At 41.2% G+C, this 23,551-nt stretch overlaps 1 protein-coding gene and 1 long non-coding RNA gene across 4 annotated transcripts in view; one reads left to right on the plus strand and one right to left on the minus strand.

The window, feature by feature from the left end:
- Nucleotides 1–243: 243 nt before the first annotated feature.
- On the minus strand, nucleotides 244–13,714 carry LOC106004094. The gene is made up of 4 exons (XR_006604683.1): nucleotides 13,515–13,714; nucleotides 4,020–4,127; nucleotides 774–920; nucleotides 244–298 (listed from the first exon to the last, which is right to left on the minus strand). It is a non-coding gene; the product is annotated as an uncharacterized LOC106004094 (long non-coding RNA).
- A 415-nt stretch (nucleotides 13,715–14,129) lies between these two features.
- Nucleotides 14,130–23,551, plus strand: part of SMCO2 (single-pass membrane protein with coiled-coil domains 2) — a 30,016-nt gene continuing 20,594 nt past the window's right edge. Inside the window, exons 1-3 of one of the 3 annotated variants that reach the window (XM_013047828.2) lie at nucleotides 14,130–14,526; nucleotides 19,582–19,719; nucleotides 22,121–22,238. In XM_013047828.2, coding sequence (XP_012903282.1) covers nucleotides 19,592–19,719; nucleotides 22,121–22,238 — 246 coding nt within the window. In that variant the 5' untranslated portion in view covers nucleotides 14,130–14,526; nucleotides 19,582–19,591. The remainder of the gene's footprint in view (nucleotides 14,527–19,581; nucleotides 19,720–22,120; nucleotides 22,239–23,551) is intronic. The other 2 variants (XM_045073270.1, XM_045073271.1) reach the window with 2 other exon arrangements.

Here is a 23,551-nt window from a genome sequence, read left to right on the forward strand (position 1 = left end):
CACCTGTGTGCCCCATTTCCCACTGGCCCGTGAGCTCTCTGCAGACAAGACTGTATGTTTATTTATCCTTGTATTCTTTACAATAGCACAAGACCTAGCCCATAACAGATGCTCAAAAATAGTTGTTGATTAAATAAGAGCTTTTTATAAACATGTATTTATTTATTTATTTATTTATTTGAGAGAAAGACGGAGAGGGTGGGGGATGGAAGAGGGAGAGAGAGAATCTTGAGCAAATTCCTTGCTGAGGTGGGGGAGCCTGATGCAGCGCTCGATCTTGCAACCCTGAGATCAGGACCTGGGCCAAAACCAAGAGTCAGACACTCAACCAACTGAACCACCCAGGAGCCCCTAAATAAAAGCTTTTGGAAATAAGTAGAGAAAGCATTAGCTTTCCAGTTTAAAGAGATTGGGACTAATTCCTTCTTTGCCGCTTACTAGGTGTAGAATCTTGGACAAGTGACTCACTTTTTAGAACTTGCTAGCCACTGGTAAAATGAGAATAACATCAACTATTCTATAAAGATGTTGTCAGGATTAACCCTATAATACATCTAAAGTCAGAACACAATGCCTGCCACATCAGAATTGCACAGGAAGTGGGAGTGGTCTTCTCCCTTAGTTCTCCCAAGTGGTCAGACTTGACTGAGTTTACTAGAATACTACTCATTGACATAGAAAGACAGGCTGTACTTGAGCGACTGCCATTTTTCTTCTTGCTCTTTTTCCCACTGCATAAAAGCAAAAACAAGTCAATAAAACTGAGAACTGACCTGGAATCAATGTTCTTCTCTGCTTTGTGTCAGAAAAACAAAACCCAAACTTGGGCCATCAGACATGCTGGTCTTTAAGGATCTACACAAGGGATCCCAGCCAGCTTCTGGGACCCCTGGGCTTCTTCATTTCTGCCCACCAGTGTCCTAAAGAAGAGTAAATAAAGAAATTTTTTATAATGTGATTCAAGGTGGGGCAGCAAACAAATGACCTATAAGCAGAATCTTCTGCTTTAGATATACTAGCTGGAGGTTAAATTTTCCCCTGAGAAAAATTACCATCTTTTTGATAATTCACCTCAAGGCTGCTCCTACATCCTGTACCCTTATTCTCCAACCACAAGATTCTAATCCCCTCAGTGTCTGGCTCCCAAGCTTTTTCTAATAAATGAGCTAATAAGGACAGAGGGGTGAAATTATCAACACCAGAACCAAAGGATTAAAACAGCAGAGTGGATTGAAAGAGGAGGCAGAGAAGGCAAGGAGGGATACTTTTCATCTACCGCAGATTTGACAATATGTTGGCCATAAGACCACCCCTAATCTGGGCTATGGGTTTTGCACAGGTCAGAAAACTGTATTACCTGAGCCGAATTCACATTTTCCTGAAGTATTGTGCTAGACTGGCTAAGCTGAAGATTTTTTTTTTTAATAGATCATGCCACCCACACTTCCACAAGAGCAGAATATACAGCTAGAGTGACTAGAATGAACATCAATGTCTGAACGATGTTTCTTTCAATGGATATATACAAACCAAATACTTTGCTAGGATCTCTGCATAAACATCATTTGGATACACAAACATTTTATGCTTTAGTTATCTTTATCTGTGTAAGGGAAAAAGCAAGCCTTCATCTGTTGCATACTTTTGAAAAATTAATGGGTAGAAACAACTTCACAAGCTTTCTCAGCTACAAAAGCATCTCTGTAAAAAGTAAGTTACTGAAATTAATTGTAAATAATACAGTGTAATGGTTAATTTTAGGTGTCGTCTTGACTGGCTATGAGGTGCCCAGATTAAACATTTTTTAAGATTGATTGATTTGAGAGAAATAAGACAAATGGTGGGGGGCAGAGGGAAAAGGAGATTCCCCACTGACCAGGGAGCATGATGCTAGGCTCAATCCCAGGACCCTGGGATCATAACCTGAGCTGAAGGCAGATGTTCAACCGACTGAGCCACCCAGGTGCCTCTAAACATTTCCAAGGATGTCTGTGAAGTGTTTCTGGATGACATTCATATTAGGATTGGTGGAATCAATAGATTGCTTCCTCCTTTGTGGGTGGGCATCACCCAATCCATTGAGGACCTGAATAGAACAAAGGTGGAAGGAGGAATTAGCCTCTTTTTACTGCCTCAATAAGCTGGACATGGCATCTCATCTTCTCCTACCTTTGGACTTGGATTTACTCCATTTGCTCCCCAGGTTTTCAGGTTTTTGGACTTAGACTGAATTACACCACCAGGTTTCCTGGGTCTCCAGCTTGCACATGGCAGATCTTAGGTCTTCTCATCCCAAGATTTATTATGAGTAATTGGCGCATGTGATTATGGAGGATGAGAAGACCCAAGTCTGCCATCTACAAGCTGAAGACCCAGGAAAGCCGGTGGCATGATTTGGTACACCAATAGGATAAAACACATATATCCTATTGTTTCTGTTTTCTCTGAAGAACTCTGGCTTATAAGACAGGAAACTGCTTATTGAGGTTGTATTGAAAGACTGACAATAATGAGGCTCCTCTCCCTGCTTTGCCTTCCTGGGAACTTCCTGCATAGAAGAAATTTGATTTAAAATCTATTGTGCCTTGATTGAGTTAAGTATAACTCGAGAGGATTTATGCAGATTTAGGTCTCAACTGGTTCCCTGAAGGGGGAAATGTTAAAACCCCTGATATAAATCCACCAAGTAATCTACCAGTAACACAAATATGTCCCACTGTCCTCTGTGCACTTTGTAATTCCATTTCCCTGGCTAGGAACTTCTATTCCTCCCACAGCAGAACCACAGGCTCTTAAAAAAATCAGTCTTTCCCCTGAACTCCAAGAAGACAATGGCCCATTTGGCTTAAATGCCTGACTGACTACCTGGGTGTCACATCTCTAGACAGAATTTTTCAGGCCAGAGTACCTGGCTCCATTGCTGCCTCTTGCCTCTCTCTCACCTTTGTCTTTCCCTTTATTGGTCAGTTTTGGCTCCCAGCCCCTTCTCCAACCATAACAGCCTCTTCAGGCAATCTTATCAAATGCAGCAAGGAATGAATTATGTGGACCTCATGCAGGGACACAGTGTTCATCCCAGGCTCAGCTCCATTCATTTTAGGAGAGAAATCTGTAGAGGTCACTGCCCCAGGCAGTCTCAGCCAGTGCTGACCCAAGGGCCACTCGAGGCCATTGAGCCTTTCTCTGGTCCTGATTTAGGCTTTATGGCTTCCTTGAGTATGAGACAAGTACCCCGTTTCTTCAGTGTCGGCCAACCCCACTCCATCCCACAGCTCCACCCCTGCGGACCTCGCTGGCTTGTCTGATGGGCACCACATGACCTGACCTCTGTTTCTTCTGATGCCTGGTTTTCACTGAAGCACTTGTGTACTCATCATAAATGGGTGTTATCAGTTAGCTGAGTCTTCTTGTCTAGATAAGTCTGTTAGATTCTAACACTACCAAGTTTAGGACTATTGTTCCAGTGTACATAGCAACCCCCCCACACACACACCCCAGAGAATCTATACTTTAGGTCTCGTAAATTAGCATAATCCAGAGCCCTCACAGAGAGAAATAGCACAAGTCTGGAACAGGGAATTCCTTAATTATGGAGGAGTTATTAAAATAATGTTTATTAGTGAAGGAGTACTCTTGTAGTTATTTAAAAACGGCACTTCAGGCAAATTAGACTGCCATATAAATAATAATGAAATTATAGCCAAATGGTGAGGTAAAATGGGCTACATCTTTCTAGGTAGAAGTTTCTTGGTATTTTTGTATTACTGGCTTCATACAGCTAAGTACCCCCAATGGGATGTCAGCAAAGGAGATTATCCTTATAGGGAAAGAATCACTGTCCTGAATGATTCCTTGGGGAAATTTTAGAACCTTTATGAAACATTGATATAGTCTAAGGAATTCCAGATTTTGATATGCTTTATGAACAGCCACACTGAGGCTCTCAATCTTTTCTCACATGAATCATAGTAAGATACCAATACCTGTCATTTATTTTATTGCTAAAGATAGCTACTTACCAGTTGCTCTTTCTTCTTCTTCTAAAGTCTAAGATCCCAGTTGATTCTCATTATTTGTGTATAAAGTCTCTGAGAATGCTGCAAATTAGCAAATACTGGATAGTTTTCCTAGGGAAAATCCAGGGTTAGTTTCATGTGAGCTTCTGGTCACATTATCATCAACCGATCAATATGCAACTTTGTTTTTCGTGTGCTTCTGTTTAAAGATACCATATTTAATGAATATTATTGATTCATTAACATTGAACCAGCAGCCAACAGCACTATAACTCATGACTGAATTATGCTTCTTTAATGCATGTTTTTTTCTCTATAAAGCATATCACAGAACACTAGACAGCACTTTAACACTACACTTGAAGGCCACCATTTTAAACCATGAAATCACCAACCAAAAAAAAAAAATCACTACTCTAATTATTGGCACCATCATAGACTGCAAAAAGGACACTTTATAGTATGAGAGCTGAAACAAGAAGGCAGAACACCACCTTGTCCCTCCTCAGCTTGGAACATGTCAGGAGACTAAAAGTTTTCAGGGCTCTGTGAAAACCCACAAAGGATCACAAAATACCAAGAGTTTGATTACAAATAAACTTTAGTGAGTAGGTCAATTCACAAATATGGAAATTGTTAAAAATGAAGACTGATTGTATATTCTTGGTCCCCAGACCCTCTCTCTCTTAAGTATCCTCATTCTTGGGCTACTCGGTGGATTACCTCATGGATTTAAATGACTTGGGCTTCTAGAACCCTACTGGGTCTGCTTTCATGAAGCAAAGTCCTTAAGGGGATCTTTTCCTTCACCCCAGTTCATCATCTAATAACCATCACTCTCTGCAGGGAACACTTGTCAGCTAGCAGGAGTCCGAGTAAAATTCAGTCACATTTAAGAGTTCATGGCTGATATGATACCGCTTCCAGAGATAATGATAATTTTGCAAAATCTGTTTGTTCCATAATCATATGGAATGAAACTTTAGTAGGATTTCAGAGCGGTCGGTAGATAATAGAGGAAATGAAGGTAAGGAAGGCACATTTCTGGTATCATATCATAAGGGAGCACTTTCTCTGGGAATTAACGTTCCCCTCCTAGGCCTATGGTTGTAACACATGTCCTGGGAAAGCCCGTGATTCTGGACTTGTTTGATGTCAACAATCTCAGAACATGAGAATCCACTGCCTACTCTTCCTGAAGTCCCTCTGATTATTTCAAGCTTCCACCGCAGTGTACAGGGTATTGGCACCAAGTTTTCAACCAGGCTGGGGCTGAGCATCTATTATGCTACAAAAGACGCCTGGCCTCGAAAATTTCCCTTCCGGGAGCTGGCTGGACAGGAAACTGAGTCCAGGACAGGCTTGCAAATGTGGTCAAGATTCTTTAGCACAGTTTGGGGCTGCCACCTATTGTTTAAAGTCTTATCGTTTCAAAAAGATGACTCTAGGGATGTCTGGGTGGCTCAGTTGGTTAAGCAGCTGCCTTCGGCTCAGGTCATGATCCCAGCGTCCCGGGATCGAGTCCCGCATGGGGCTCCTTGCTCAGCAAGGAGCCTGCTTCTCCCTCTGTCTCTGCCTGCCATTCTGTCTGCCTGTGCTCGCTCTTCCCCCCCCCCCTGATAAATAAATAAAAAATCTTTAAAAAAAAAAAAAAAAAAAGATGACTCTACCCAGAGCCTGCAGAGATAAAAGCCACTGCCCCGACCCATGCTGGGAAATGTAAGTGCTCTTTCAGTGGCACTGTACACAGCTCTGTAAATCTATACTTTGGAGTCAAGCCCAGCAAGAGATCGAAACATTCCCTTGTAGGTCCTCCCTGAACAGCAGTCACGCATGTTCCCACATAAAAGAATGGCCAAGTTTGCTCCTGGCAGCTCCCCACCTTGGAGAATTTCAGAAATGCCTGTGGCCTCACCAGAATGAACTGTTTGAATAAAAGGAGGTAGAGAGCATGAGAGGAGACTGGACGCTGACTGATTTCTTGGTCTCTCCTTCCTTCCGCCCCACCCCCCACCTCCTTCGCTACAGATGTTTTCCCTGGGCTTCTATCAAGACTTCTTGGCTTACTCTTTGGCTCGGTCCCCAGGAAAACTGTATTCAAGTAAGGCAAATGTTGCGTGAATGAAGAAGAGAGACTGCCTTTTCCTAGCTAAGTAACTGTCGTTTTGGTTTACTTTCCAAGTAACACTGTTGATTTTTTTTTTTATAATTATAAAAGTTGTCAGGCTTATTGCAAAAAAATGTTGAAAAATGCAGACAAGCAATGAAGCAAATGACAAAAATCAAGTAGATCCCACTACACAAATATAATCATTGTTGACACTTGTTTTCTCTTATCCTTTCTTTGTGAATCAGTATGAATAAATATGTTTCCAATGGGATTGTATTGGATATAATGTCTGTATGCTGCCTTTTTCACCCATTTGGCTATACACTCTACGTATTTTCCATGATATTACATATTTTCAGACAATCATTTTTTAAAAAGTAAACTAATTATTGAAATGATCATATAGTTTTTATTTTTTCTTTTGTTGATGTGATGTAACACATTGATTGATTTGCAAATATTGAACCACCTTTGAATTCTGGGAATAAATCCCATTTGATTGTAATGAGTGATTCCTTAAAACATACTGTTAAACTCTGTTCACTAATATTTTGTTGACAATTTTTTTTAAAGATTTTATTTATTTATTTGGCAGACAGAGTTCACAAGTAGGCAGAGAGGAGGCAGAGAGAGGAGGAAGCAGGCTCCCTGCTGAGCAGAGAGCCCGATGCGGGGCTCCAGCCCAGGACCCTGAGATCATGACCTGAGCCGAAGGCAGAGGCTTTAACCCACTGAGCCACCCAGGCACCCCATTTGTTGACAATTTTTGCATCTATGTTTATGAGAGAAATTGGCCTGTACTTCTCTATTTTGTAGTGTCTTTATCTCATTTTGTTTTTCAGGTAATGCTGGCCTCATAGAATGAATTTGGAAGCTTTCTTCCCTCTTCTATCTTTTGTAATACTATGAGAAGAATCAATATTAACTCTTCATTAACTGTTTGGTAGAATTCACCTGTGAAGCCATCTGGTCCTGGACTTTTGTTTGTTGAGAACTTTCTGATTACATATTTAATTTCATTGTTAATAATAAGTCTGTTCAAATGTTCCGGTTTTTCCTGATTCAGTTTTGGAAGGTTATGTGCTTCTAGAAATTTATCCGTTTCTCCTAGGCTGTCCAATTTGTTGGCATATAATTTTTCTTAATGTTCTCTTGAAAACAAATTAAATATTCAAGAATGGGAAGAATGGATGGTTAGAATATGGAAGTTGATCATATGAAATATTATACAATAATTAAAAGGAAATGTAGAAATAATTAAAAGGAAATGAGGAAAATGTACAAGACTGACCTAGAAGGTTCTGAGATGTATTGAAAAAGGAAAGCATGTGGGACATAATACACAGTGTGAGCACAGTAAGATTATATTAAAAGCATTTGAATATGGGGGCACCTGGGTGGCTTGGTCAGATAAGTATCTGACTCTTGATTTCAGAATCGTGAGTTCAAACCTCATGTTGGGTTCTGCACTGGGCAGGAATCCTACTTAAAAAAAAAAAAAGCATTTGAATAAGTAAGATAATGTATATATGAGTACACGAGTATCTGGAAAGACTCTGCATCAAAATATTGATGTCTCTGAGGAGAAGAATGATTATAAGACAAGTCTTCTCATTTTTTAGTGTATGTATTTTTATAGTTTTAATTTTTTATTTTATTTTTTATCATTTTATTTTTATTACTTATTTAATTTTATTTTTTAAAATTTTACTATTTTATTAATTTATTTTTATAGTTTTAATTTTTAAAAGATTTTATTTATTTATTTATTTATTTATTTACTTGAGAGAGAGAGAGAGCAGGATGAGGGACAGAGAGAAAGGGAGAATTTTAAGCAGACTCCACACTGAGCACAGAGCCTGCCCTGGGGTTCGGTCTTATGACCCTGAGATCGTGACCTGATGCAAAAACAACTGAGCCATCCAAGTGCCCCAAAATCATAGCTTTTTTTTTTTTTTTAAGATTTTATTTATTTATATGACAGAGAGAGTGAAAGAGAGAGAGCACACAAACAGGAGATGGGGGAGCAACAGGCAGAGGGAGAGGGACAAGTAGACTTCCTGTTTAGCAGGGAGGCCAATGTGGGGCTCCATCCCAGGATTCTGGGATCATCACCTGAGCCGAAGGCAGATGCTTAACCCACTGAGCCACCCGGGCACCCCCAAAATTGTAGCTTGAAACGACTTAGAATTTCATGCTTGTAGTCAAAGGAATGCCAGATCTAGACACATCCATATCACTAGGGTTGCACAGCCTTTCTTTCCAAATGTCTTCCTGATTTCTGTAGAAATTCCCTACGATTGCAGGTAAAGCCAAAATCTGCTCATGATATATTAAATAAAAACTCTAACTAGAACTCTTGGTTAAACTTAACATGTAATACTTTCTTGTTATCCCTTCTTGGAGGAGGGTAGGATGGCTCATTTTTCAGGTAGGGGATGACTAAGAGAAAATCTGCATTCTACGGGAGATCCTTTTTGCCATTAGCAGAAAAACTATATTTCCTTCTTATGGCTTACTTTCTTGGGCTTCCAAAATGATTCCATTTTTCTCATTCTGTGTCAATTGAAGTGTTAAATGCTTGAGAGACGATTTTGTACGCAGAAAAGATGAATTGCATCTGTCATGCAAAAGGGAATGAAATGAGTCTCAGAGGGCTTGTCTCGGAAAACCCACACCCATGCCCAGAAACCACTGCTTCATTTCCTAACCACTTACTTAGAAACCATGTATTCCTTTCTAAAACGCTGCCTGAAACTGCTGTGTTCCTATAGCGTGACTTAGGTCGTGGCATGTCCTTTCACAGGAATCCTTGTTAATTCCCCACCGCCGGCAGGCTTGTCTGCGTTCCTTCCTTTCTTTCCTCTTCTCTGAACTTTGCGCTGGACAGAAAATCACAAAAATTCCCACTACTCCAAAATAGCCACTTTTAACCTTCGGATGAACATCCTGCAAGTTATTTCTCTATTGAAAAGAAAAAATATCAAGATGGCTATAAATATGTATGGACATAAATGTATATTTCATCCTTGTCTTCTTTTATGTTTAATTGATTAAAACATCAATTAAATTACAGCTGAATAAAATACAATGAAAGTTGTCTGGAAAACTATCTCCTCATCAAATTCTGTTTAAGCTCCAACTCCTTGCACTTGCACGCCAACATATTTAAGACAGGACCCATTCCCTAGAAAACCTTCTTTCCTCTTCATCATTTATCTGAACAACCTTTGATTCAGTCACATTTCTGATGGGAAACTCTTTAAAAGCATTAGAATAGCCACCCATCCTATGTAGGCATCCTTCCAAGAATCCTTCTGCTCTGCAATTCTTTTTTTCTTTTTTAAAGGTTTTATTTATTTTTTTGACAGAGAGAGCATGCGTGCACAAGAGCAGGGGAAGTGAGAGAAGGAGAAGCAGGCTTCCCGCTGAGCGGGGAGCCTGATTCAGGGCTCAATTCGGCACTATGCCATGCCGGGACCCTGGGATCATAACCTGAGCTGAAGGCAGACACTTAACCAACAGAGCCAGCCAGGAATCCCTGCTCTGCAATTTCACAGCAATTCTATAAATGTCCCAACTCTTGCCATTCAACGTATATTGAATGTTACTGTTTTCATCTTTTGCTAAGCTGAAGGGTAAAGACAGCCTTGGACATGCTTTCTTACCCCGCCTTACTTAGCACAGTGTCCTAGATTCAATAAGCAGCTGATAAATATTTGATAGTAGAGATGAGGATGCTGTTACCACCATATAAGAGGACTTCACACTGATGTTTTATTCCCAAATATCTGGAGTAGATAAAGTACACACTACTTTACCCAATCTTTCTGATTCTATGTGTTCTCTACCATTTCCTATAGCTCCAAATCTGACATCACTCTTTTTTTTTTTTTTTAAGATTTTATTTATTTGTTTGATGGTCAGAGATCACAAGTAGGCAGAGAGACAGGCAGAGAGAGGGAGGGGGAAGCAGGCTCCTCGCTGAGCAGAGATCCCGATACAGGGCTCGATCCCAGGACCCCGAGATCGTGACCTGAGCCAAAAGCAGAGGCTTAACCCACTGAGCCACCCAGGCGCCCTCTGACATCACTCTTGTTTAGGGTCTAATATGAGAGTTTAGGTCTTGAAGATCTTTCCTGAATATCAAAACACAGTAGTTTTCCTTCCTTCTTTTCTTTCTTTCTTTCTTTCTTTCTTTCTTTCTTTCTTTCTTTCAACTTTTTCATTCTTTACAACAGTGAGAATCATTTTATTAAAGGGCTGGAAGCCAGGGGCTTCCCAGATGTAGGATGAATAATGCTCTTCTTATCCTGGAGGTCAAGACCTTCAGCACCTGAGGTTTCATATATTTTATTCCTCCAAGCTGTCATTTCTCTTTTTCAGTGCCTGCTGTGTTCCAGGGCCCAAACCAAATGCTTTATACACAATCACCCCGTTTCCTATTCACAATAAGTCTGTGAGGTAGACATTCCTCTATTTTGTTCATGAGAAAAGGGAAGCTCAGAGATATTAAGTAACTTGCAGATATCTCTCTGTCCTGGCAAAGTTTAGAAAGAGGCACATTCAAGGCAGATTGTTTGATCTAACTACTGGTTTGGTAACAATGTTAGAAAATAAATTAAACTATTACAAAACCCTCCATGGAAAGGTACTCATTAAAAGGTTCTGATTAATAAACACATATTTACTCCTTTGTAGGTTTAATTCCTGAAATCTCTGGGTTCTCAAGGAGGCCTTTTGCCAATACATTCACAGTGTAGAGTTTTCATGGGGATCTAATGCTTCCCATCTTTTTTTAAAAATTCTATTTACTTGAGAGAGAGACAGATATAGAGAGCACCAGCAGGGAGATGGGCAGAAGAAAAAGGAGAGAGACATACAGACTCCATGCTGAGCATGGATCCTGACATGGGGCTCATCTTAGGGATTGATTCCAGGCCCCTGAGATCATGACCTAAGCTGAAGTCAGACACTTAACCGACTGAGACACTCAAGTACTGCTCTAATGTCCTTCTTGAGTAAGTGCCATATCTCAAGACTTGCTGGGCTACAGGTGGCCTGGGGATGGGCAAGGGGGTTCAAAAGGGATCAGAACAGAACCTCTTGCTGGGATGGAACTGATGTTGGGTAGCTTCAGGCCTTGGGGGAAGGTGTTTTGAGCATTTAGAGATTAGTTCAAGAAAGCTGCCCAGTCATGATATCCAAGATACAACAACAATGGTGGGGGGGGGGTGCCCTGTGATGTGGTTGCTACTGCTTAGAAAACCTTCCTGTGTGCCTGGAACTTCACTTATATCACCTATAATCTTTAAAAAGGATTTTCTGAAGTGTGGTCCATGAAACACAGTGCTCTGGGCATGAAAAAACCTCTGGGATCAAATAAGCGTGAGAAACAAACTGCACTATTTCCACTCCACCAAAGAAATTGGATTATTAAAGTAAATGGAAAAATAAGCAACCAGGGTGTCTGGTTAGCTCAGTCCATTAAGTGTCTGCCTTTAATTCAGGTCATGATCCCAGGGTCTTGGGATCAAGTCCTACATCAGGCTCCTTACTCAGTGGAGAGTCTGCTTCTCCCTCTCCCTCTGGCCCTCTCTCTGTTCCTTCTTACTCTCTCTCTCTCTCAAATAAATAAATAAAATATTTTTAAAAATAAGCATTCACTCCACCAAAGAAATTACATTATTAAAGGCTCCAAAAATACAAAAAAAGGGCAAAAAATTTTGTAATTAAGCCATATTGAAAACATTTTAAGAATATGTAATGAACAATAGAAATGGGTAACTCTAGTTGTCAATATTTTAAGAAATTTTTGTTAAAAGGAGAAAGCAAAGATGGTAGTTCAAACACACAGAAGGAAGGAATGTTTTTCTGCAAGAAGGGAAGTATGACAAGGTTTTTACACAGAGCAAACAATAATGCAGAGACAGAGCTTGAAGTTATGTGTCCATTTCCTCAAAGAAATTGCAAGCTTCTTAGGGGAATGCCAAAAAGAGTTTCTGAAATTACAAGAGAATGGATAATTAATGGAAGATAATCCCCAAGAAGGATAAAGGGTCTAATTCAAGGGAGCCTGAGGAAGGAAAGTGGAAAAGTACTTTCTCTGAGCTCCAAGGGTTTGGGAGAGGATGGGGAAAGCATACGTATGTTCTGAGTGGAGAAGAGGTTACACAGAGGAGCTGACTGGTGGTGGAGAGCCCTTCCTTCAGGTGGCCATGATGTAATGCGGTAATGAGGGAGGCTGGGTCACCGCTCACAGAGGGAGCTGGCTGCATTTTGGTAGTGGGGCAGAAAGGGGAAAGAACCAAGGAAGACAGAAAACAGCTGTTGGCCCCATATGTCTGGGAGGCAACAAGAGATGTGTAAAGTTTTCTGAGTAACAGTGAGAACCCAATGTGAAGAGTAGTCATATTTGGTGGTGCTTGAGGGTGTGGTCCCGGGAGCCAATATAGGTTTGGGTTTGAATCCCTTTTTGAAAGATGGTAAGAATTGGATTAGGTAATACATATAAACGACTTAGAAGAGTGCCTTGCATATAGGTAAGTACTCAGTGTTAGTTATTGTTGTTAAATTTTGGTGGAGCTCCTCATAAGACTGTTGTGATTTTTTCCTTTTCTTTTTGTCTCCTTTAAAAAAAAAAAAGAAAGAAAGAAAAGGATTTTATTTATTTATTTTAGAGTGAGAGCACAAGTTGCGGGGAGGCAGGGAGCAGAGGGAAGAGCAGACTTCCCCAGGGAAGAGAGCCTGATGCAGGGCTCGAGCCCCAGGACCCTGGGATCATCACCTGAGCTGAAGACAGATGCTTAGCCAACTGAACCACCAAGACATCCACGATTTTTCTTAAAGAAACACAGAGTTACTTGGGACAACCAAAGTTATGAGCATCGTCTTGATGTGAGGCAGGAACCCAAGACTGAAGATTGGCCCAGCAGGTACTATAGGAGGCCACAAGGTGAAGGAGTCTGGAGCATAGAAATCCTGGAAGAAGAATGATGAGATATCTGACATTGAGCTTTTAGCTGAGGAAATACTCAGGGTGATGACAAGACCTAAAATATTGACATAGAAAACATGGCTACCATATTTGTATTCATTTTATTCTTTGACAAAATTTTTTTGTGTGCCTAATGCCAGCCACTTGCTTATTGCTGGTGTACAACAGTCAACAAAGCATACAGCCATTGGTGTCTTCCTAGAGCCTTCTTTCTAGCCAGAGCACTAGCAATCATCCAGCAGTACCCTAAACTCCTTCCTTGAATTATTGCCTTAATCTTCTTGACAAACCAAGTTGGCAGATATTCTCAAACACATTTTTCAGACAGAAATTATATTTTACCACAAACCAAATAGCTAATAAATGGCAAAGCCAGGTTTGAAACACTTACCTCATTCTAAAGTTCATGTTTAGAAAAGTTGTTCTGATTTCCTCACCATGCTGCCAAATAATGTTGGTAGTTGCATAGGAAATCTTTAAGAGTTGGTAGCTTAAGACCCTTGATGTCAGAATGTTAGACCCCTCCCATGGGTGCTGAGTTCCCCAAGAATGAGGGAGAAGAAGAGGTACCAAGGAAAATGTGAACTTGGCAACGAAGTCTTGGAAGAAGTGAAAGTGGGTGGTAGAGAATGGTAAGAGGAAGTATGGACAGAGCCATAAAGTAGGAGTAGCTCTGGTTTGCCAGACCAACTGCTTCCTCATTCCTGCTAAGGGGGATGGGGGTTGGGAGAAGTCATGTCCTCTATTGCAGAAGGTCTGGGATGCCTTGTTCAGACAAGGAGGTGAAAGGAGTGGGCACGGCAGAAGCAACTGAAGTTGGAAGGGCATCCCAGAGCACTGTGTCAGTAGACAGAGGACAGAGGGCTGGATTTAGTTTCTAAAGTGTTGGTAGGAAAGCAAGGAAATTGGGAGACAAGCTGGAGATGTAAGTTAAAAGAATGCAGGAGAGCGATGCCCCCCTGGAACCTTGTCGGAGGGGGTTGAAGGGTCGCATGTACCGCATTCCACGTGGAATGTCAGAGAGGGCAAGTCCAACTGCAAACTCACCTGCCTCGGTGTGTACCACTCATAAATGGCCTCATCTCTGCCTTTGGTGCTGGGGAAAGGAGGATCTGGCATCACCAGAACTTTCCAGGGAAACTTAACTGTCGCTAGTCTACCCCCACTGAATTGAGGGTTATTTATGATTGCCAAATCAGCATAAACAAGGAAATCACCAGGCATACACATATTTCACAGCTTTTACCATCTCATCATAAACTGGCCAGGAGCCTATGGTGACATCAAATCCTCAATTATTGGAACCAGGCTTTAAAATTTCCGGGAGCCCAAATTGTCTAGCTAGCAGGTACTGAAGAGGGTGGATCTGAGTGGTCAGGCCTGGAAAAAGTCTCCCACAAAAGGTAAGTTACAGATTTCATCAGCTGTCTTTTAAAATAGTTGATCTGTTCTTTTTGAGTAATGCTTGTTCAAATTTGTAATTTTATTTTATTTTTTAAAATAGTTTATTTATTTATTTGAAAGACAGAAATCACAAGTAGGCAGAGAGGCGGGCACAGAGAGAGGGGGAGGCAGGCTCCCCGCCAAGCAGAGAGCCCAATGTGGGGCTTGATCCCAGGAACCTGGCTCGTGACCTGAGCCAAAGGCAGAGGCTTTAACCCACGGAGCCACCCAGGTGCCCCTGTAATTTTATTTTTTTAAAGATTTCTTTCTTTCTTTATTTTAGAGAGAGAGAAGAGACTGAGCATGGGGTCAAGGGAGAGGGAGAGGGGCAGAGGAAAGTGGAAAGAGAGAATCCCCAAGTAGACTCCCAACAGAGTGCAGAGCCCAACATGGGGCTCGATCTCAGGACCCTGAGATCATGACCTGAGCAGAAACCAAGAGTCAGACGCTTAACCAGGTGCCCCACCAAATTTGTAATTGTAAAGGTTTTGATGAGGTTAGGGAAAAGAGGAGGGATTCATTCCAGTTGTACCAAACAATCCTAGAGGCCAATGGTTTAATGTACAGGAATGAAGAGATAGGCTCTAGGGAGAAGAAAACAGATTTGAGTTTCAAAGGTCTAGCGTGTGAATACTTCCAAATTTCAATACATATATGAATCACCTGGGATCTTGTGAAAATGTAGATGCTGTTGAGTCTAGGGTAGGACCTGAGATTCTGGGTGTTTATAGTAAGCTCCCAGATGGTGTTGATGCTGCTGGTCAGCAGACCATACTTGGAGTAGCAAGGACCAAAACTACCTGACTAGTCAGATGTAGCTTCAGCGGCACCTGATGACTCGGTCTGTAGCACATGTGACTCTTGATCTCAAGGTCTTGAGTTCAAGCCCCACACTGTAGATATTACTTTTAAAAAAAAAAAATCCTCAGAAGTTAGCTTGTTTTTAGGGGCGCCTGGGTGGCTCAGTGGGTTAGTCTCTGCCTTCAGCTCAGGTCATGATCTCAGGGTCCTGGGATCTATCCCTGCATCCGGCTCTCTGCTCAGCATGGGGCCTGCTTCCCCCTTCCCCTCTGCTTGCCTCTTTGCCTACTTGAGATCTCTCTCTCTGTCAAATAAATAAATAAAATCTTTAAAAAAAAGTTAACTTGTTTTTTAGGTGAGACGGCTAATAAGGAACCTATTAAAACATATTGGGCATCAAATGTATGTATAATAATAGGATAATTGTCACATTTGTAGCCAAAACATGCAGGTTTAAAACCCTGATTCTACCATTTTCTAGCAATAAAACTTTGGGCAAATCACGGTCTCTGAGTCTCAGTTTCCGCATTTTTAAAAATAGAGGTAATAAGATCTTCCTGGGTTGCCTGACCATTCAGGGTGGGTGTGAGAACCAAAGGAAACACTCAGTGAAAGTTCTTTTTTTTTTTTTTTAAAAAAAAGGTTTTATGTATTTATTTGACAGACAGAGATCACAAGTAGGCAGAGAGACAGGCAGAGAGAGAGAGGAGGAAGCAGGCTCCCTGCTGAGCAGAGAGCCCAATGCAGGGCTTGATCTCAGGACCTTGGGATCATGACCTGAGCCAAAGGCAGAGGCTTTAACCCACTGAGCCACCCAGGCGCCCCATCAGTGAAAGTTCTTAATAAACTAAGGGTGCTGCAGCATCATCATCATCACTATTACTATTATTTATTATATTTGAAGCTAATGAAACCTAATAGCTCCCATCTCTACTGTTTTTACTTTGATAGATAGGTAACATTGCCAAGTGTCTGCATCCATCTGATACTGTGTGAAGCACAATAAGAATGACTTGATTTGCTCCGCACCACTCTCGTAACAATGGTGATAGTAATGAAGAAAGTCAGACCCAGAACATTAAGATTATGCCTAGCTGCTAAGGGTTGATTGTGATATGAGCTCAGCCTGCCTCTCCAAAACTCAAACTCTTACTCACTGCCTCCAGTTGATTCACTGTAGCAAACACCCATCATCACAGAGGAAGGAGATGGTCTAGAACAGGGGCCAGCAAACTTTTTCTCTAAAAAGCAAGATCCTAAATATTTTAGGCTTTGCATGCCAAATTTACATCTCTTGCAACCATTCAACTCTGTCACTGCAGCACAGAAACAGTCATAAACAATATTTAAAGGAATGGCTGTGGTTGTGTTCCAATAAAATGTTACTTAAAAAACAAGTGGCAGGGGAGGCTGGGCAGCTCAGTGGGTTAAAGTCTCTGCCTTTGGCTCAGGTCATGATCCCAGGGTCCTGAGATTGAGCCCTACATTGGGCTCTCTGCTCAGCAGGAAGCCTGCTTCCCTCTCTCTCTCTGCCTGCCTCTCTGCCTGCTTGTGATCTCTGTCTGTTAAATAAATAAATAAAATCTTTAAAAAAATAAATGGTAGGGTATCTTTGGCCTGCAGGCTATAGTTTGCTGATTCCTGGTCTAGAAAATTCTGAGTTGTTCAATATGGTAGCCACCAGTCACATATGCCTATTTGAGTTTAAATTTATTTAGGTTAAATTAATTTCAATTCCTTAGTTGCATTAACTATATCTCAAGTGCTCAATAGCCACAGGGGCATGGTGTCTACCGTACTGAACAGTATGGAGAAGATTTCCAACCACAGGAAGTTTTAACGGTGAGTCCTCATCTAGATCATCTTTTGGGGTGGAGGAGAAATCCCTTACGGGTAGCTGTGAGGACATGGAAATTTACTAGTTAACCAGCTGTATGACTCTAAGTCAATCACACCATCTCCCAGAGCTTCAGACACATAAAACAGGAATACTACCTTCCTCACCATGTTGTCATGGGAACTAAATCATAAGTGAAAAGCATTGTAATCTACTAGGAGCTGCACGAATGTAAGCCATCATTAGGATTCTGTTATTGAAATAAGAGAAAATGTATGGATGTAGAATTTGTGTAGGTACTTGAAATCAGAGAAGCAAATTTTCTTTTAAATCACCCAATGGAAAGCTATCAGGATGTCAAAGAATTATCAAAATAAGGAAATATTATTTGCACAGTATTCTAATTTTTGGACAGGAAAGAGACATGAAACCAGGCAGATTTTATGGCCATTCATCTTTCAGAGCTTGGATTTGCCTTAGTAATGCTTAACGTCTTCAGGAAACAGATGAAACCGTCCAGATAGGAGCAGTGATAAAATTGGACAGGGCGCAGTGTCTCTCCTGAAAGAGATCAAATTTTTATTCATTTTTGTCACATCCAAAGTTAAGAAGGATGGAGCATCTCACATCGAAGGTTCCAGTCTTTGCCTTTGCTCCTCCTTCATAGCAGCGCCCTTTGTACCACATCCACTGTGGATTCCCACAATGGCCAAACACAAAGCACAATTTTTCCAGAGTGATGGACCAGGCCATTGGCTGCCCAAATGGTTCCAGAAGTCTCTGGTTCCCCAAGCCTCTTTCTTCCTACCATTCCTCATCTCAGCCATAATTCACCCTTCCAGGGAAATCCCTGTTATCCCTTCCCTTCCATCAGTCTACAGTCCCCTCAGGCCCTCAGGGATTCTGTCTCTTAAGATCCTCAGGGTCAGGCCACTCTCCAGAGGAGAAGGTTTCCTCCTGTTTGGTGGTGGGTACAATCCTTGTGATTCCTGCTAATAACTAGGAGTTCTGTTTCATATGGATCCTTTCTTACAGCTTTTCATATGAGCTTTCTAGAACCTGTCTTGCAACTCCCCATCCCCTTTCTATTTCCTTTCACCTTTATGTCTCTCACCACTTCAGTACTCACTCAAACAATTCACTCCCCCATCCCCACCACCCACTGATACTTGCCTATCCAGCTGGAATGAATGTTCCCCTTCTCACATACAGCTGCTAGTGGTGTATAGTGATTGAACCTTTAGGAAATTAATTTGGGAATATTTTTCTAAATCTTTAAAATTGTATACACAGGGGCACCTTGATGGCTCGGTCTGTTGGGCATCCAACTCTTGACTTCAGCTTAGGTCATGATGTCAGGGTTATGGAATTGAGTCTTGTGTAGACCCCATGCTCAGTGGAGAGTCTGCTGGAGATTCTCTCTCACCCTTTCCTCCTGTCCCTCCCCATCCTCTCTCTCTAAATTAACTAATTAATTAAATTAGAAAAGCATATAAAGTTTGGGGTGCCTGGTTGGCTTAGTCAGTTAAGTGACTGACTCCTGGTTTCAGCTCAAGTCGTGATCTCAGAGTTATGAGATCAAGCCCTGAACTGGGCTCCATGTTGGCTGTGGAGACTGCTTGGGATTCTCTCTCTCTCCCTCTCCCCCTCCCCCTACCCCATGCGCTCTCCCCCTCTAAAAAAAAATGCAGATACACTTTCAGCCAGTGGTTTTACTTCTAAAGAAGTATCCTAAGGAAATGATAGAGATGCACTGAAAATTACTAAGCAAGGATATTCATTACTATATTATTTATATTAGTAAAAACTTAGAAATAACCTAATTGTCAATGACAGGAAAAGAATAAGACAAACATCAAATTTAGAAATGGAAACAAATACAGCTGTATTTGTATTTGGGCTATCTCTGGAGCACCAATGATTTCGATTTCCTTCTTTCTCCAGAGCACCAATGATTTCGATTTCCTTCTTTCTCCTTTTCTATTTTTTACAATATATATATATATATTCACACACACACATGATCAGAAAGAGATTATAAAAGTGAAACTTTCCCATCTCCCTAGCCTGGCTCTTTTATATTGCTCTCTATTATTTCCATTCAAAGATTCAAAACACACATTCGTAGGCTCAGACAACCTTCATGTTCACCAGAGAAGTCCTAAGGAACAGCCACTTACAAAGACTTTCCTGTATATATTTGAAGAGAAACCTAAGAGCTTGCTTTGGGGTCCCTTACAATTGATGGTCAGTTTGGGAAGGAGAGGGGTTAAGGCCAAGATCCCTGAAATACGCCTGCTCTCAGTGTGTCAGTGTAGGGGATGTAGTTGCCAATCCTGTGGGGAAAGCCCTCTTGTTGCCATCACCGTCCCTGTAGTGCTCAAGAAATGGCGCTCATGAAGCTAAGTGACAGGACATCTCTGCAGATGATGACAGTTGGGAAGGAACAACAGTTGACTGAGAAAAACAGTGGCTTTCTCCAAAATATGGATGCGGCTCAAGGTGCAAAGCAGAAGTAAGTGAAACCTGGGCTTCTGGGGGCAGTTGCTGTGGTCCTGTCCAGACGCTTGCTTGGGACAGCAGGATGCAAGTAACGAGATCACCAAGTTCAGGGGTAGGGTTGACAGCCTTTTCTACGATTCTTCTAATTTTGACCTCATGAGTATTTTTTGTGAGACACTAAAGGGGCCTACGGTCATCAACCAGATGTACCTCAGCTGAATAGCAATTTATAAAAAATAGCAATTTATAAAAATACTTTGATTGTTTTGTGACTTTATTATCTTCATCTGCACAATATATAAACCATTTACAATACTTTGTAGGGTAGACAAAACACAAAATGTTCATGTAAATATACATATACATTTGTTAGTACATGATAAAAACGTGTTGTCATATAAACCAATAGTTAACAACCTTTTTAAATAGGAAGAAATTTATTAAAGTAAAAGTTTTTCCAGAATCTTAGTATGTAAAAAAAAAGCTAGTATGACATTGAAGATGTTTTTAAATGTATTTGTAATTTACCAATAACAGTTGTATATACATATGGAAACTTTGAGCAGCATTTATGTAAGCAAAATTTATTCAGTCTATAGAAATATTTATAGATTCCCAAACCCCTTTCTATGCAGGGTAGCTGTAAAGTGTCCCCCCCCCACCTCAGGTTCAAAACCCACAGACTGGAAACCCCTGCCATTGGCCTCCATTACAACTGACTAGGATTCACTCAGAAGTATACGTGACTGTGTGAGCCTGTATGTGTGTGTGTGTGTGTGTGTGCATGTGCGTGAGTATGCACGCCAGAAAAAAACAGTAGTCCAATAGGAAATGGGCAAAGGATATCAGCACCCTTAACATAGAAAAGGAAATATAAATGAGTTTAATACATGCAGGCAAAGAAGCTTAACCTCACTAAAAAAAAAACTGATTAAAACTAAAATGAGATACCAGTTTAAGAATATGGGATTAGCAAAGATTAAAAACTTTAGTCTTATATGATTATAGAAAGGAGGGAAAAACAGGCACGCTCATCATTTTTGCTGGAAGTGTATGTACATGGGTTCAAGCTCTTTAAGGGATAACCTGGTGGCATTTATCAAAATTTAAAATATATGTATCTATTGACCCAGCAATTCTTATTTTTAGGGTTACTCAATAGATACACTTGTACACATATACAGTGACACGTAGTTGTGTAGGGATGGTCATTACAACATTGTTTGCAGTAGCAATTAATTGGAAATTAATTAATTAATGTCATATTAACTTCATTAATTAATGAAGATGAAGATGAATTAATGCATCTACATATGCATTAACAAAGAATTCATTCACAAATTAGTGTATGGCCATAATGGATACCATATAACGATTTTTTTAAAGATTTTTAAAAATTTTGTTTGACAGAGATCACAAGTAGGCAGAGGCAGGCAGAGAGAGAGGAGAAAGCAGGCTGCAGAGAGCCCAGGGCGGGGCTTGATCCCAGGATCCTGGGATCATGACCTGAGCCAAAGGCAGAGGCATAACCCCCTGAGCCAGTCCCCCCCCACCATATAACCATTTTTAAAATGAGGCAGGAGCACCTGGATGGCTCAATCAGTTAAGCATCCTACTCCCAATTTTGGCTCAGGTCATGAAGTCAGATCATGATCTCAGGGTTGTGAGATCAAGCCCCACATCCTGGCTCCATGCTGAGTGGTGAGACTGCTGGAGATTCTCTCTTTATTCCCCTTCTCCCACTTGTGATCTCTATCTCTCAAATAAATAAATAAATATCAATAAAATAAAACAAAACGAGACAGCTCTGTATGTACTGATATGAAACGGACACCAAATGCTATTAAAAAAAGAAATGTAGGGTACGAAATAGTGCATCTAATATTCTCTCATGCATATTTGAAAAGAATATATATTTACATAAACATAGCTGCTTATTTATGCATAGAATCTCTGTGGAAGAAGAAAGAAGAAACTAATAAATGTGGTGGGGAGGACATCTGAGGGCTAGAGATCAAGACGGGATCTGACTTATTCCGTTCTGCATGATCTTTGAACCACATGACATTTTTAAACTCCACTCTTTCTTAAAGAGTATTTATTGTTTACTTATTTTACACACATATTTGCACACAGACAGCTACAAAGCTACAATGGCTTTGGAATTTGAGATTGGACTGTTAAATCACTTACGGGTTCAGTCAGCAAATACTTAGGCAGCCTCTCTATTCCTGGTCCGAGCAGCGCGCTATGCTCGCACCATTCCCACAGAGTCAGAGCATCACGCGGGGCAGCGGGGGCTCCTGGGGGCTGGGAAAGAGTCCTGTGTTCTCCCTCTGGAAGTGTTTAGGGCAGGCCTAAACTGTGCCCCTAAGGCACAATAATAGCATGTGTTTTGATTGTGTGGCTTGCAGTTTGCTGAGGGGATTTACCAAAATGGACCACATCTTGGACAGATCAGATGATAAGGACAACACTTTCTCCGAAAAGCCTCAAACTGCCTTCCTTCACGAGACAGAGACGACTAAATGGGTAAGGGGGAGACTTAAATGTCGCAGTGTGTGGAGAGAGGAACTTGATGTCTCCTCATATCTCAACATGGTAAGGAAAGATCTGAGCGTTTCCTCATAGCAGTCGTAGGGTGATTGGAGCTTGAAACCAGAAGGGAGGTCATGTCTCCTCTGAGGGCTGCTGTTATCACCTGAGGGACTTGCTAACCCTCCCACCTGATGACTTGTGTATTGTATGTTACTTCGGTCCTTGGGATTTGTGAAAAAATGGCGACGTTTTTTATCTCAGAGTAAATTGCCATGTGTCAAGTTGCCCCCCCACCCCAGATTGTCTTCCAACAGGAGGCAGGAGAGAGATCTAGTTACTCTTCATTCACTCTGAACATCACTCGGTCTTTGAAATTCAGTCACCCAGCTGACATGGAATGGAGGAAATTTCAACAAACGCCTGAGATTGTCCTGGGGAGCGTTTATGTTTTCACCACCATTTAGATCAAAGCAAAGTCATGGCTGAGACAGACCCAGTTTATTATCATTGAACAAATCTCTCCATAGACTCCCAAGGCCATTGACCATTCGTTTCAACCAGTCAGAAAAATATAAAGGGAAGATGGAGTGGGACTGTCCACTCCCAGGCTTGTGCAGCCCCAAAAGGAAGTTCAGGATTGATCTTATTATCTGCTTCTCCTTTGACTGTATCTTGGATTCAGGGATGGTTAATTCTGTAAATCCATAAAAGGGTATCCTAAGCTAGACCCTATCTTTAAGGACTCTTCAGTAGGTCAACAAAGAAGTAGAAGGGGATAGAAGGCATGAGGGGATAGAGTTAGAGGTGTGGAGAATAGATGCAATGAGACAGACAAGAACTGAAAGGAGAGACAGACAGACACCTTTTATGGGAAAAAAATAATAGTGTTTGCTTCGGCAGGGCATATATGGGAAAAAATAATATAAACTGAATTAGAAGGGGAGACTTGGGATGGGTTTTTAGGAAGGCTGAAGATGAGAAAAGGAAAAAGGGCAATTGAGGTATGAGGTGTTATGATCTTAGGGAACACATGAATTGAAGGTATTTCTCCATAAATAGTGTCATTTGATTTTGGGAGGGGGGGAGGCTTGTCCCCGGCCTTCAGGCAAGGGCTGCTATCATGAGACCCAGTTTGCAAGGAAACTTTTCCTGCCCCCACAGTTTACTGTGCCCTGCTGAACCCTGTCCATCAGTGAACATCACTTGTTGACTCAGAAGAAGTCTAATTAGAGAATAAAATTATTTGCTCGGTAAGAGTGAATTATTTTCCCAAACAGTCCACATTCTCAGAGGACAAGGCAAAAAAA

Source organism: Mustela putorius, unplaced genomic scaffold (assembly GCF_011764305.1).
Source record: "Mustela putorius furo isolate JIRA1106 unplaced genomic scaffold, ASM1176430v1.1 tig00537227_pilon_pilon_pilon, whole genome shotgun sequence".
Taxonomy (NCBI): Eukaryota; Metazoa; Chordata; class Mammalia; order Carnivora; family Mustelidae; genus Mustela; species Mustela putorius.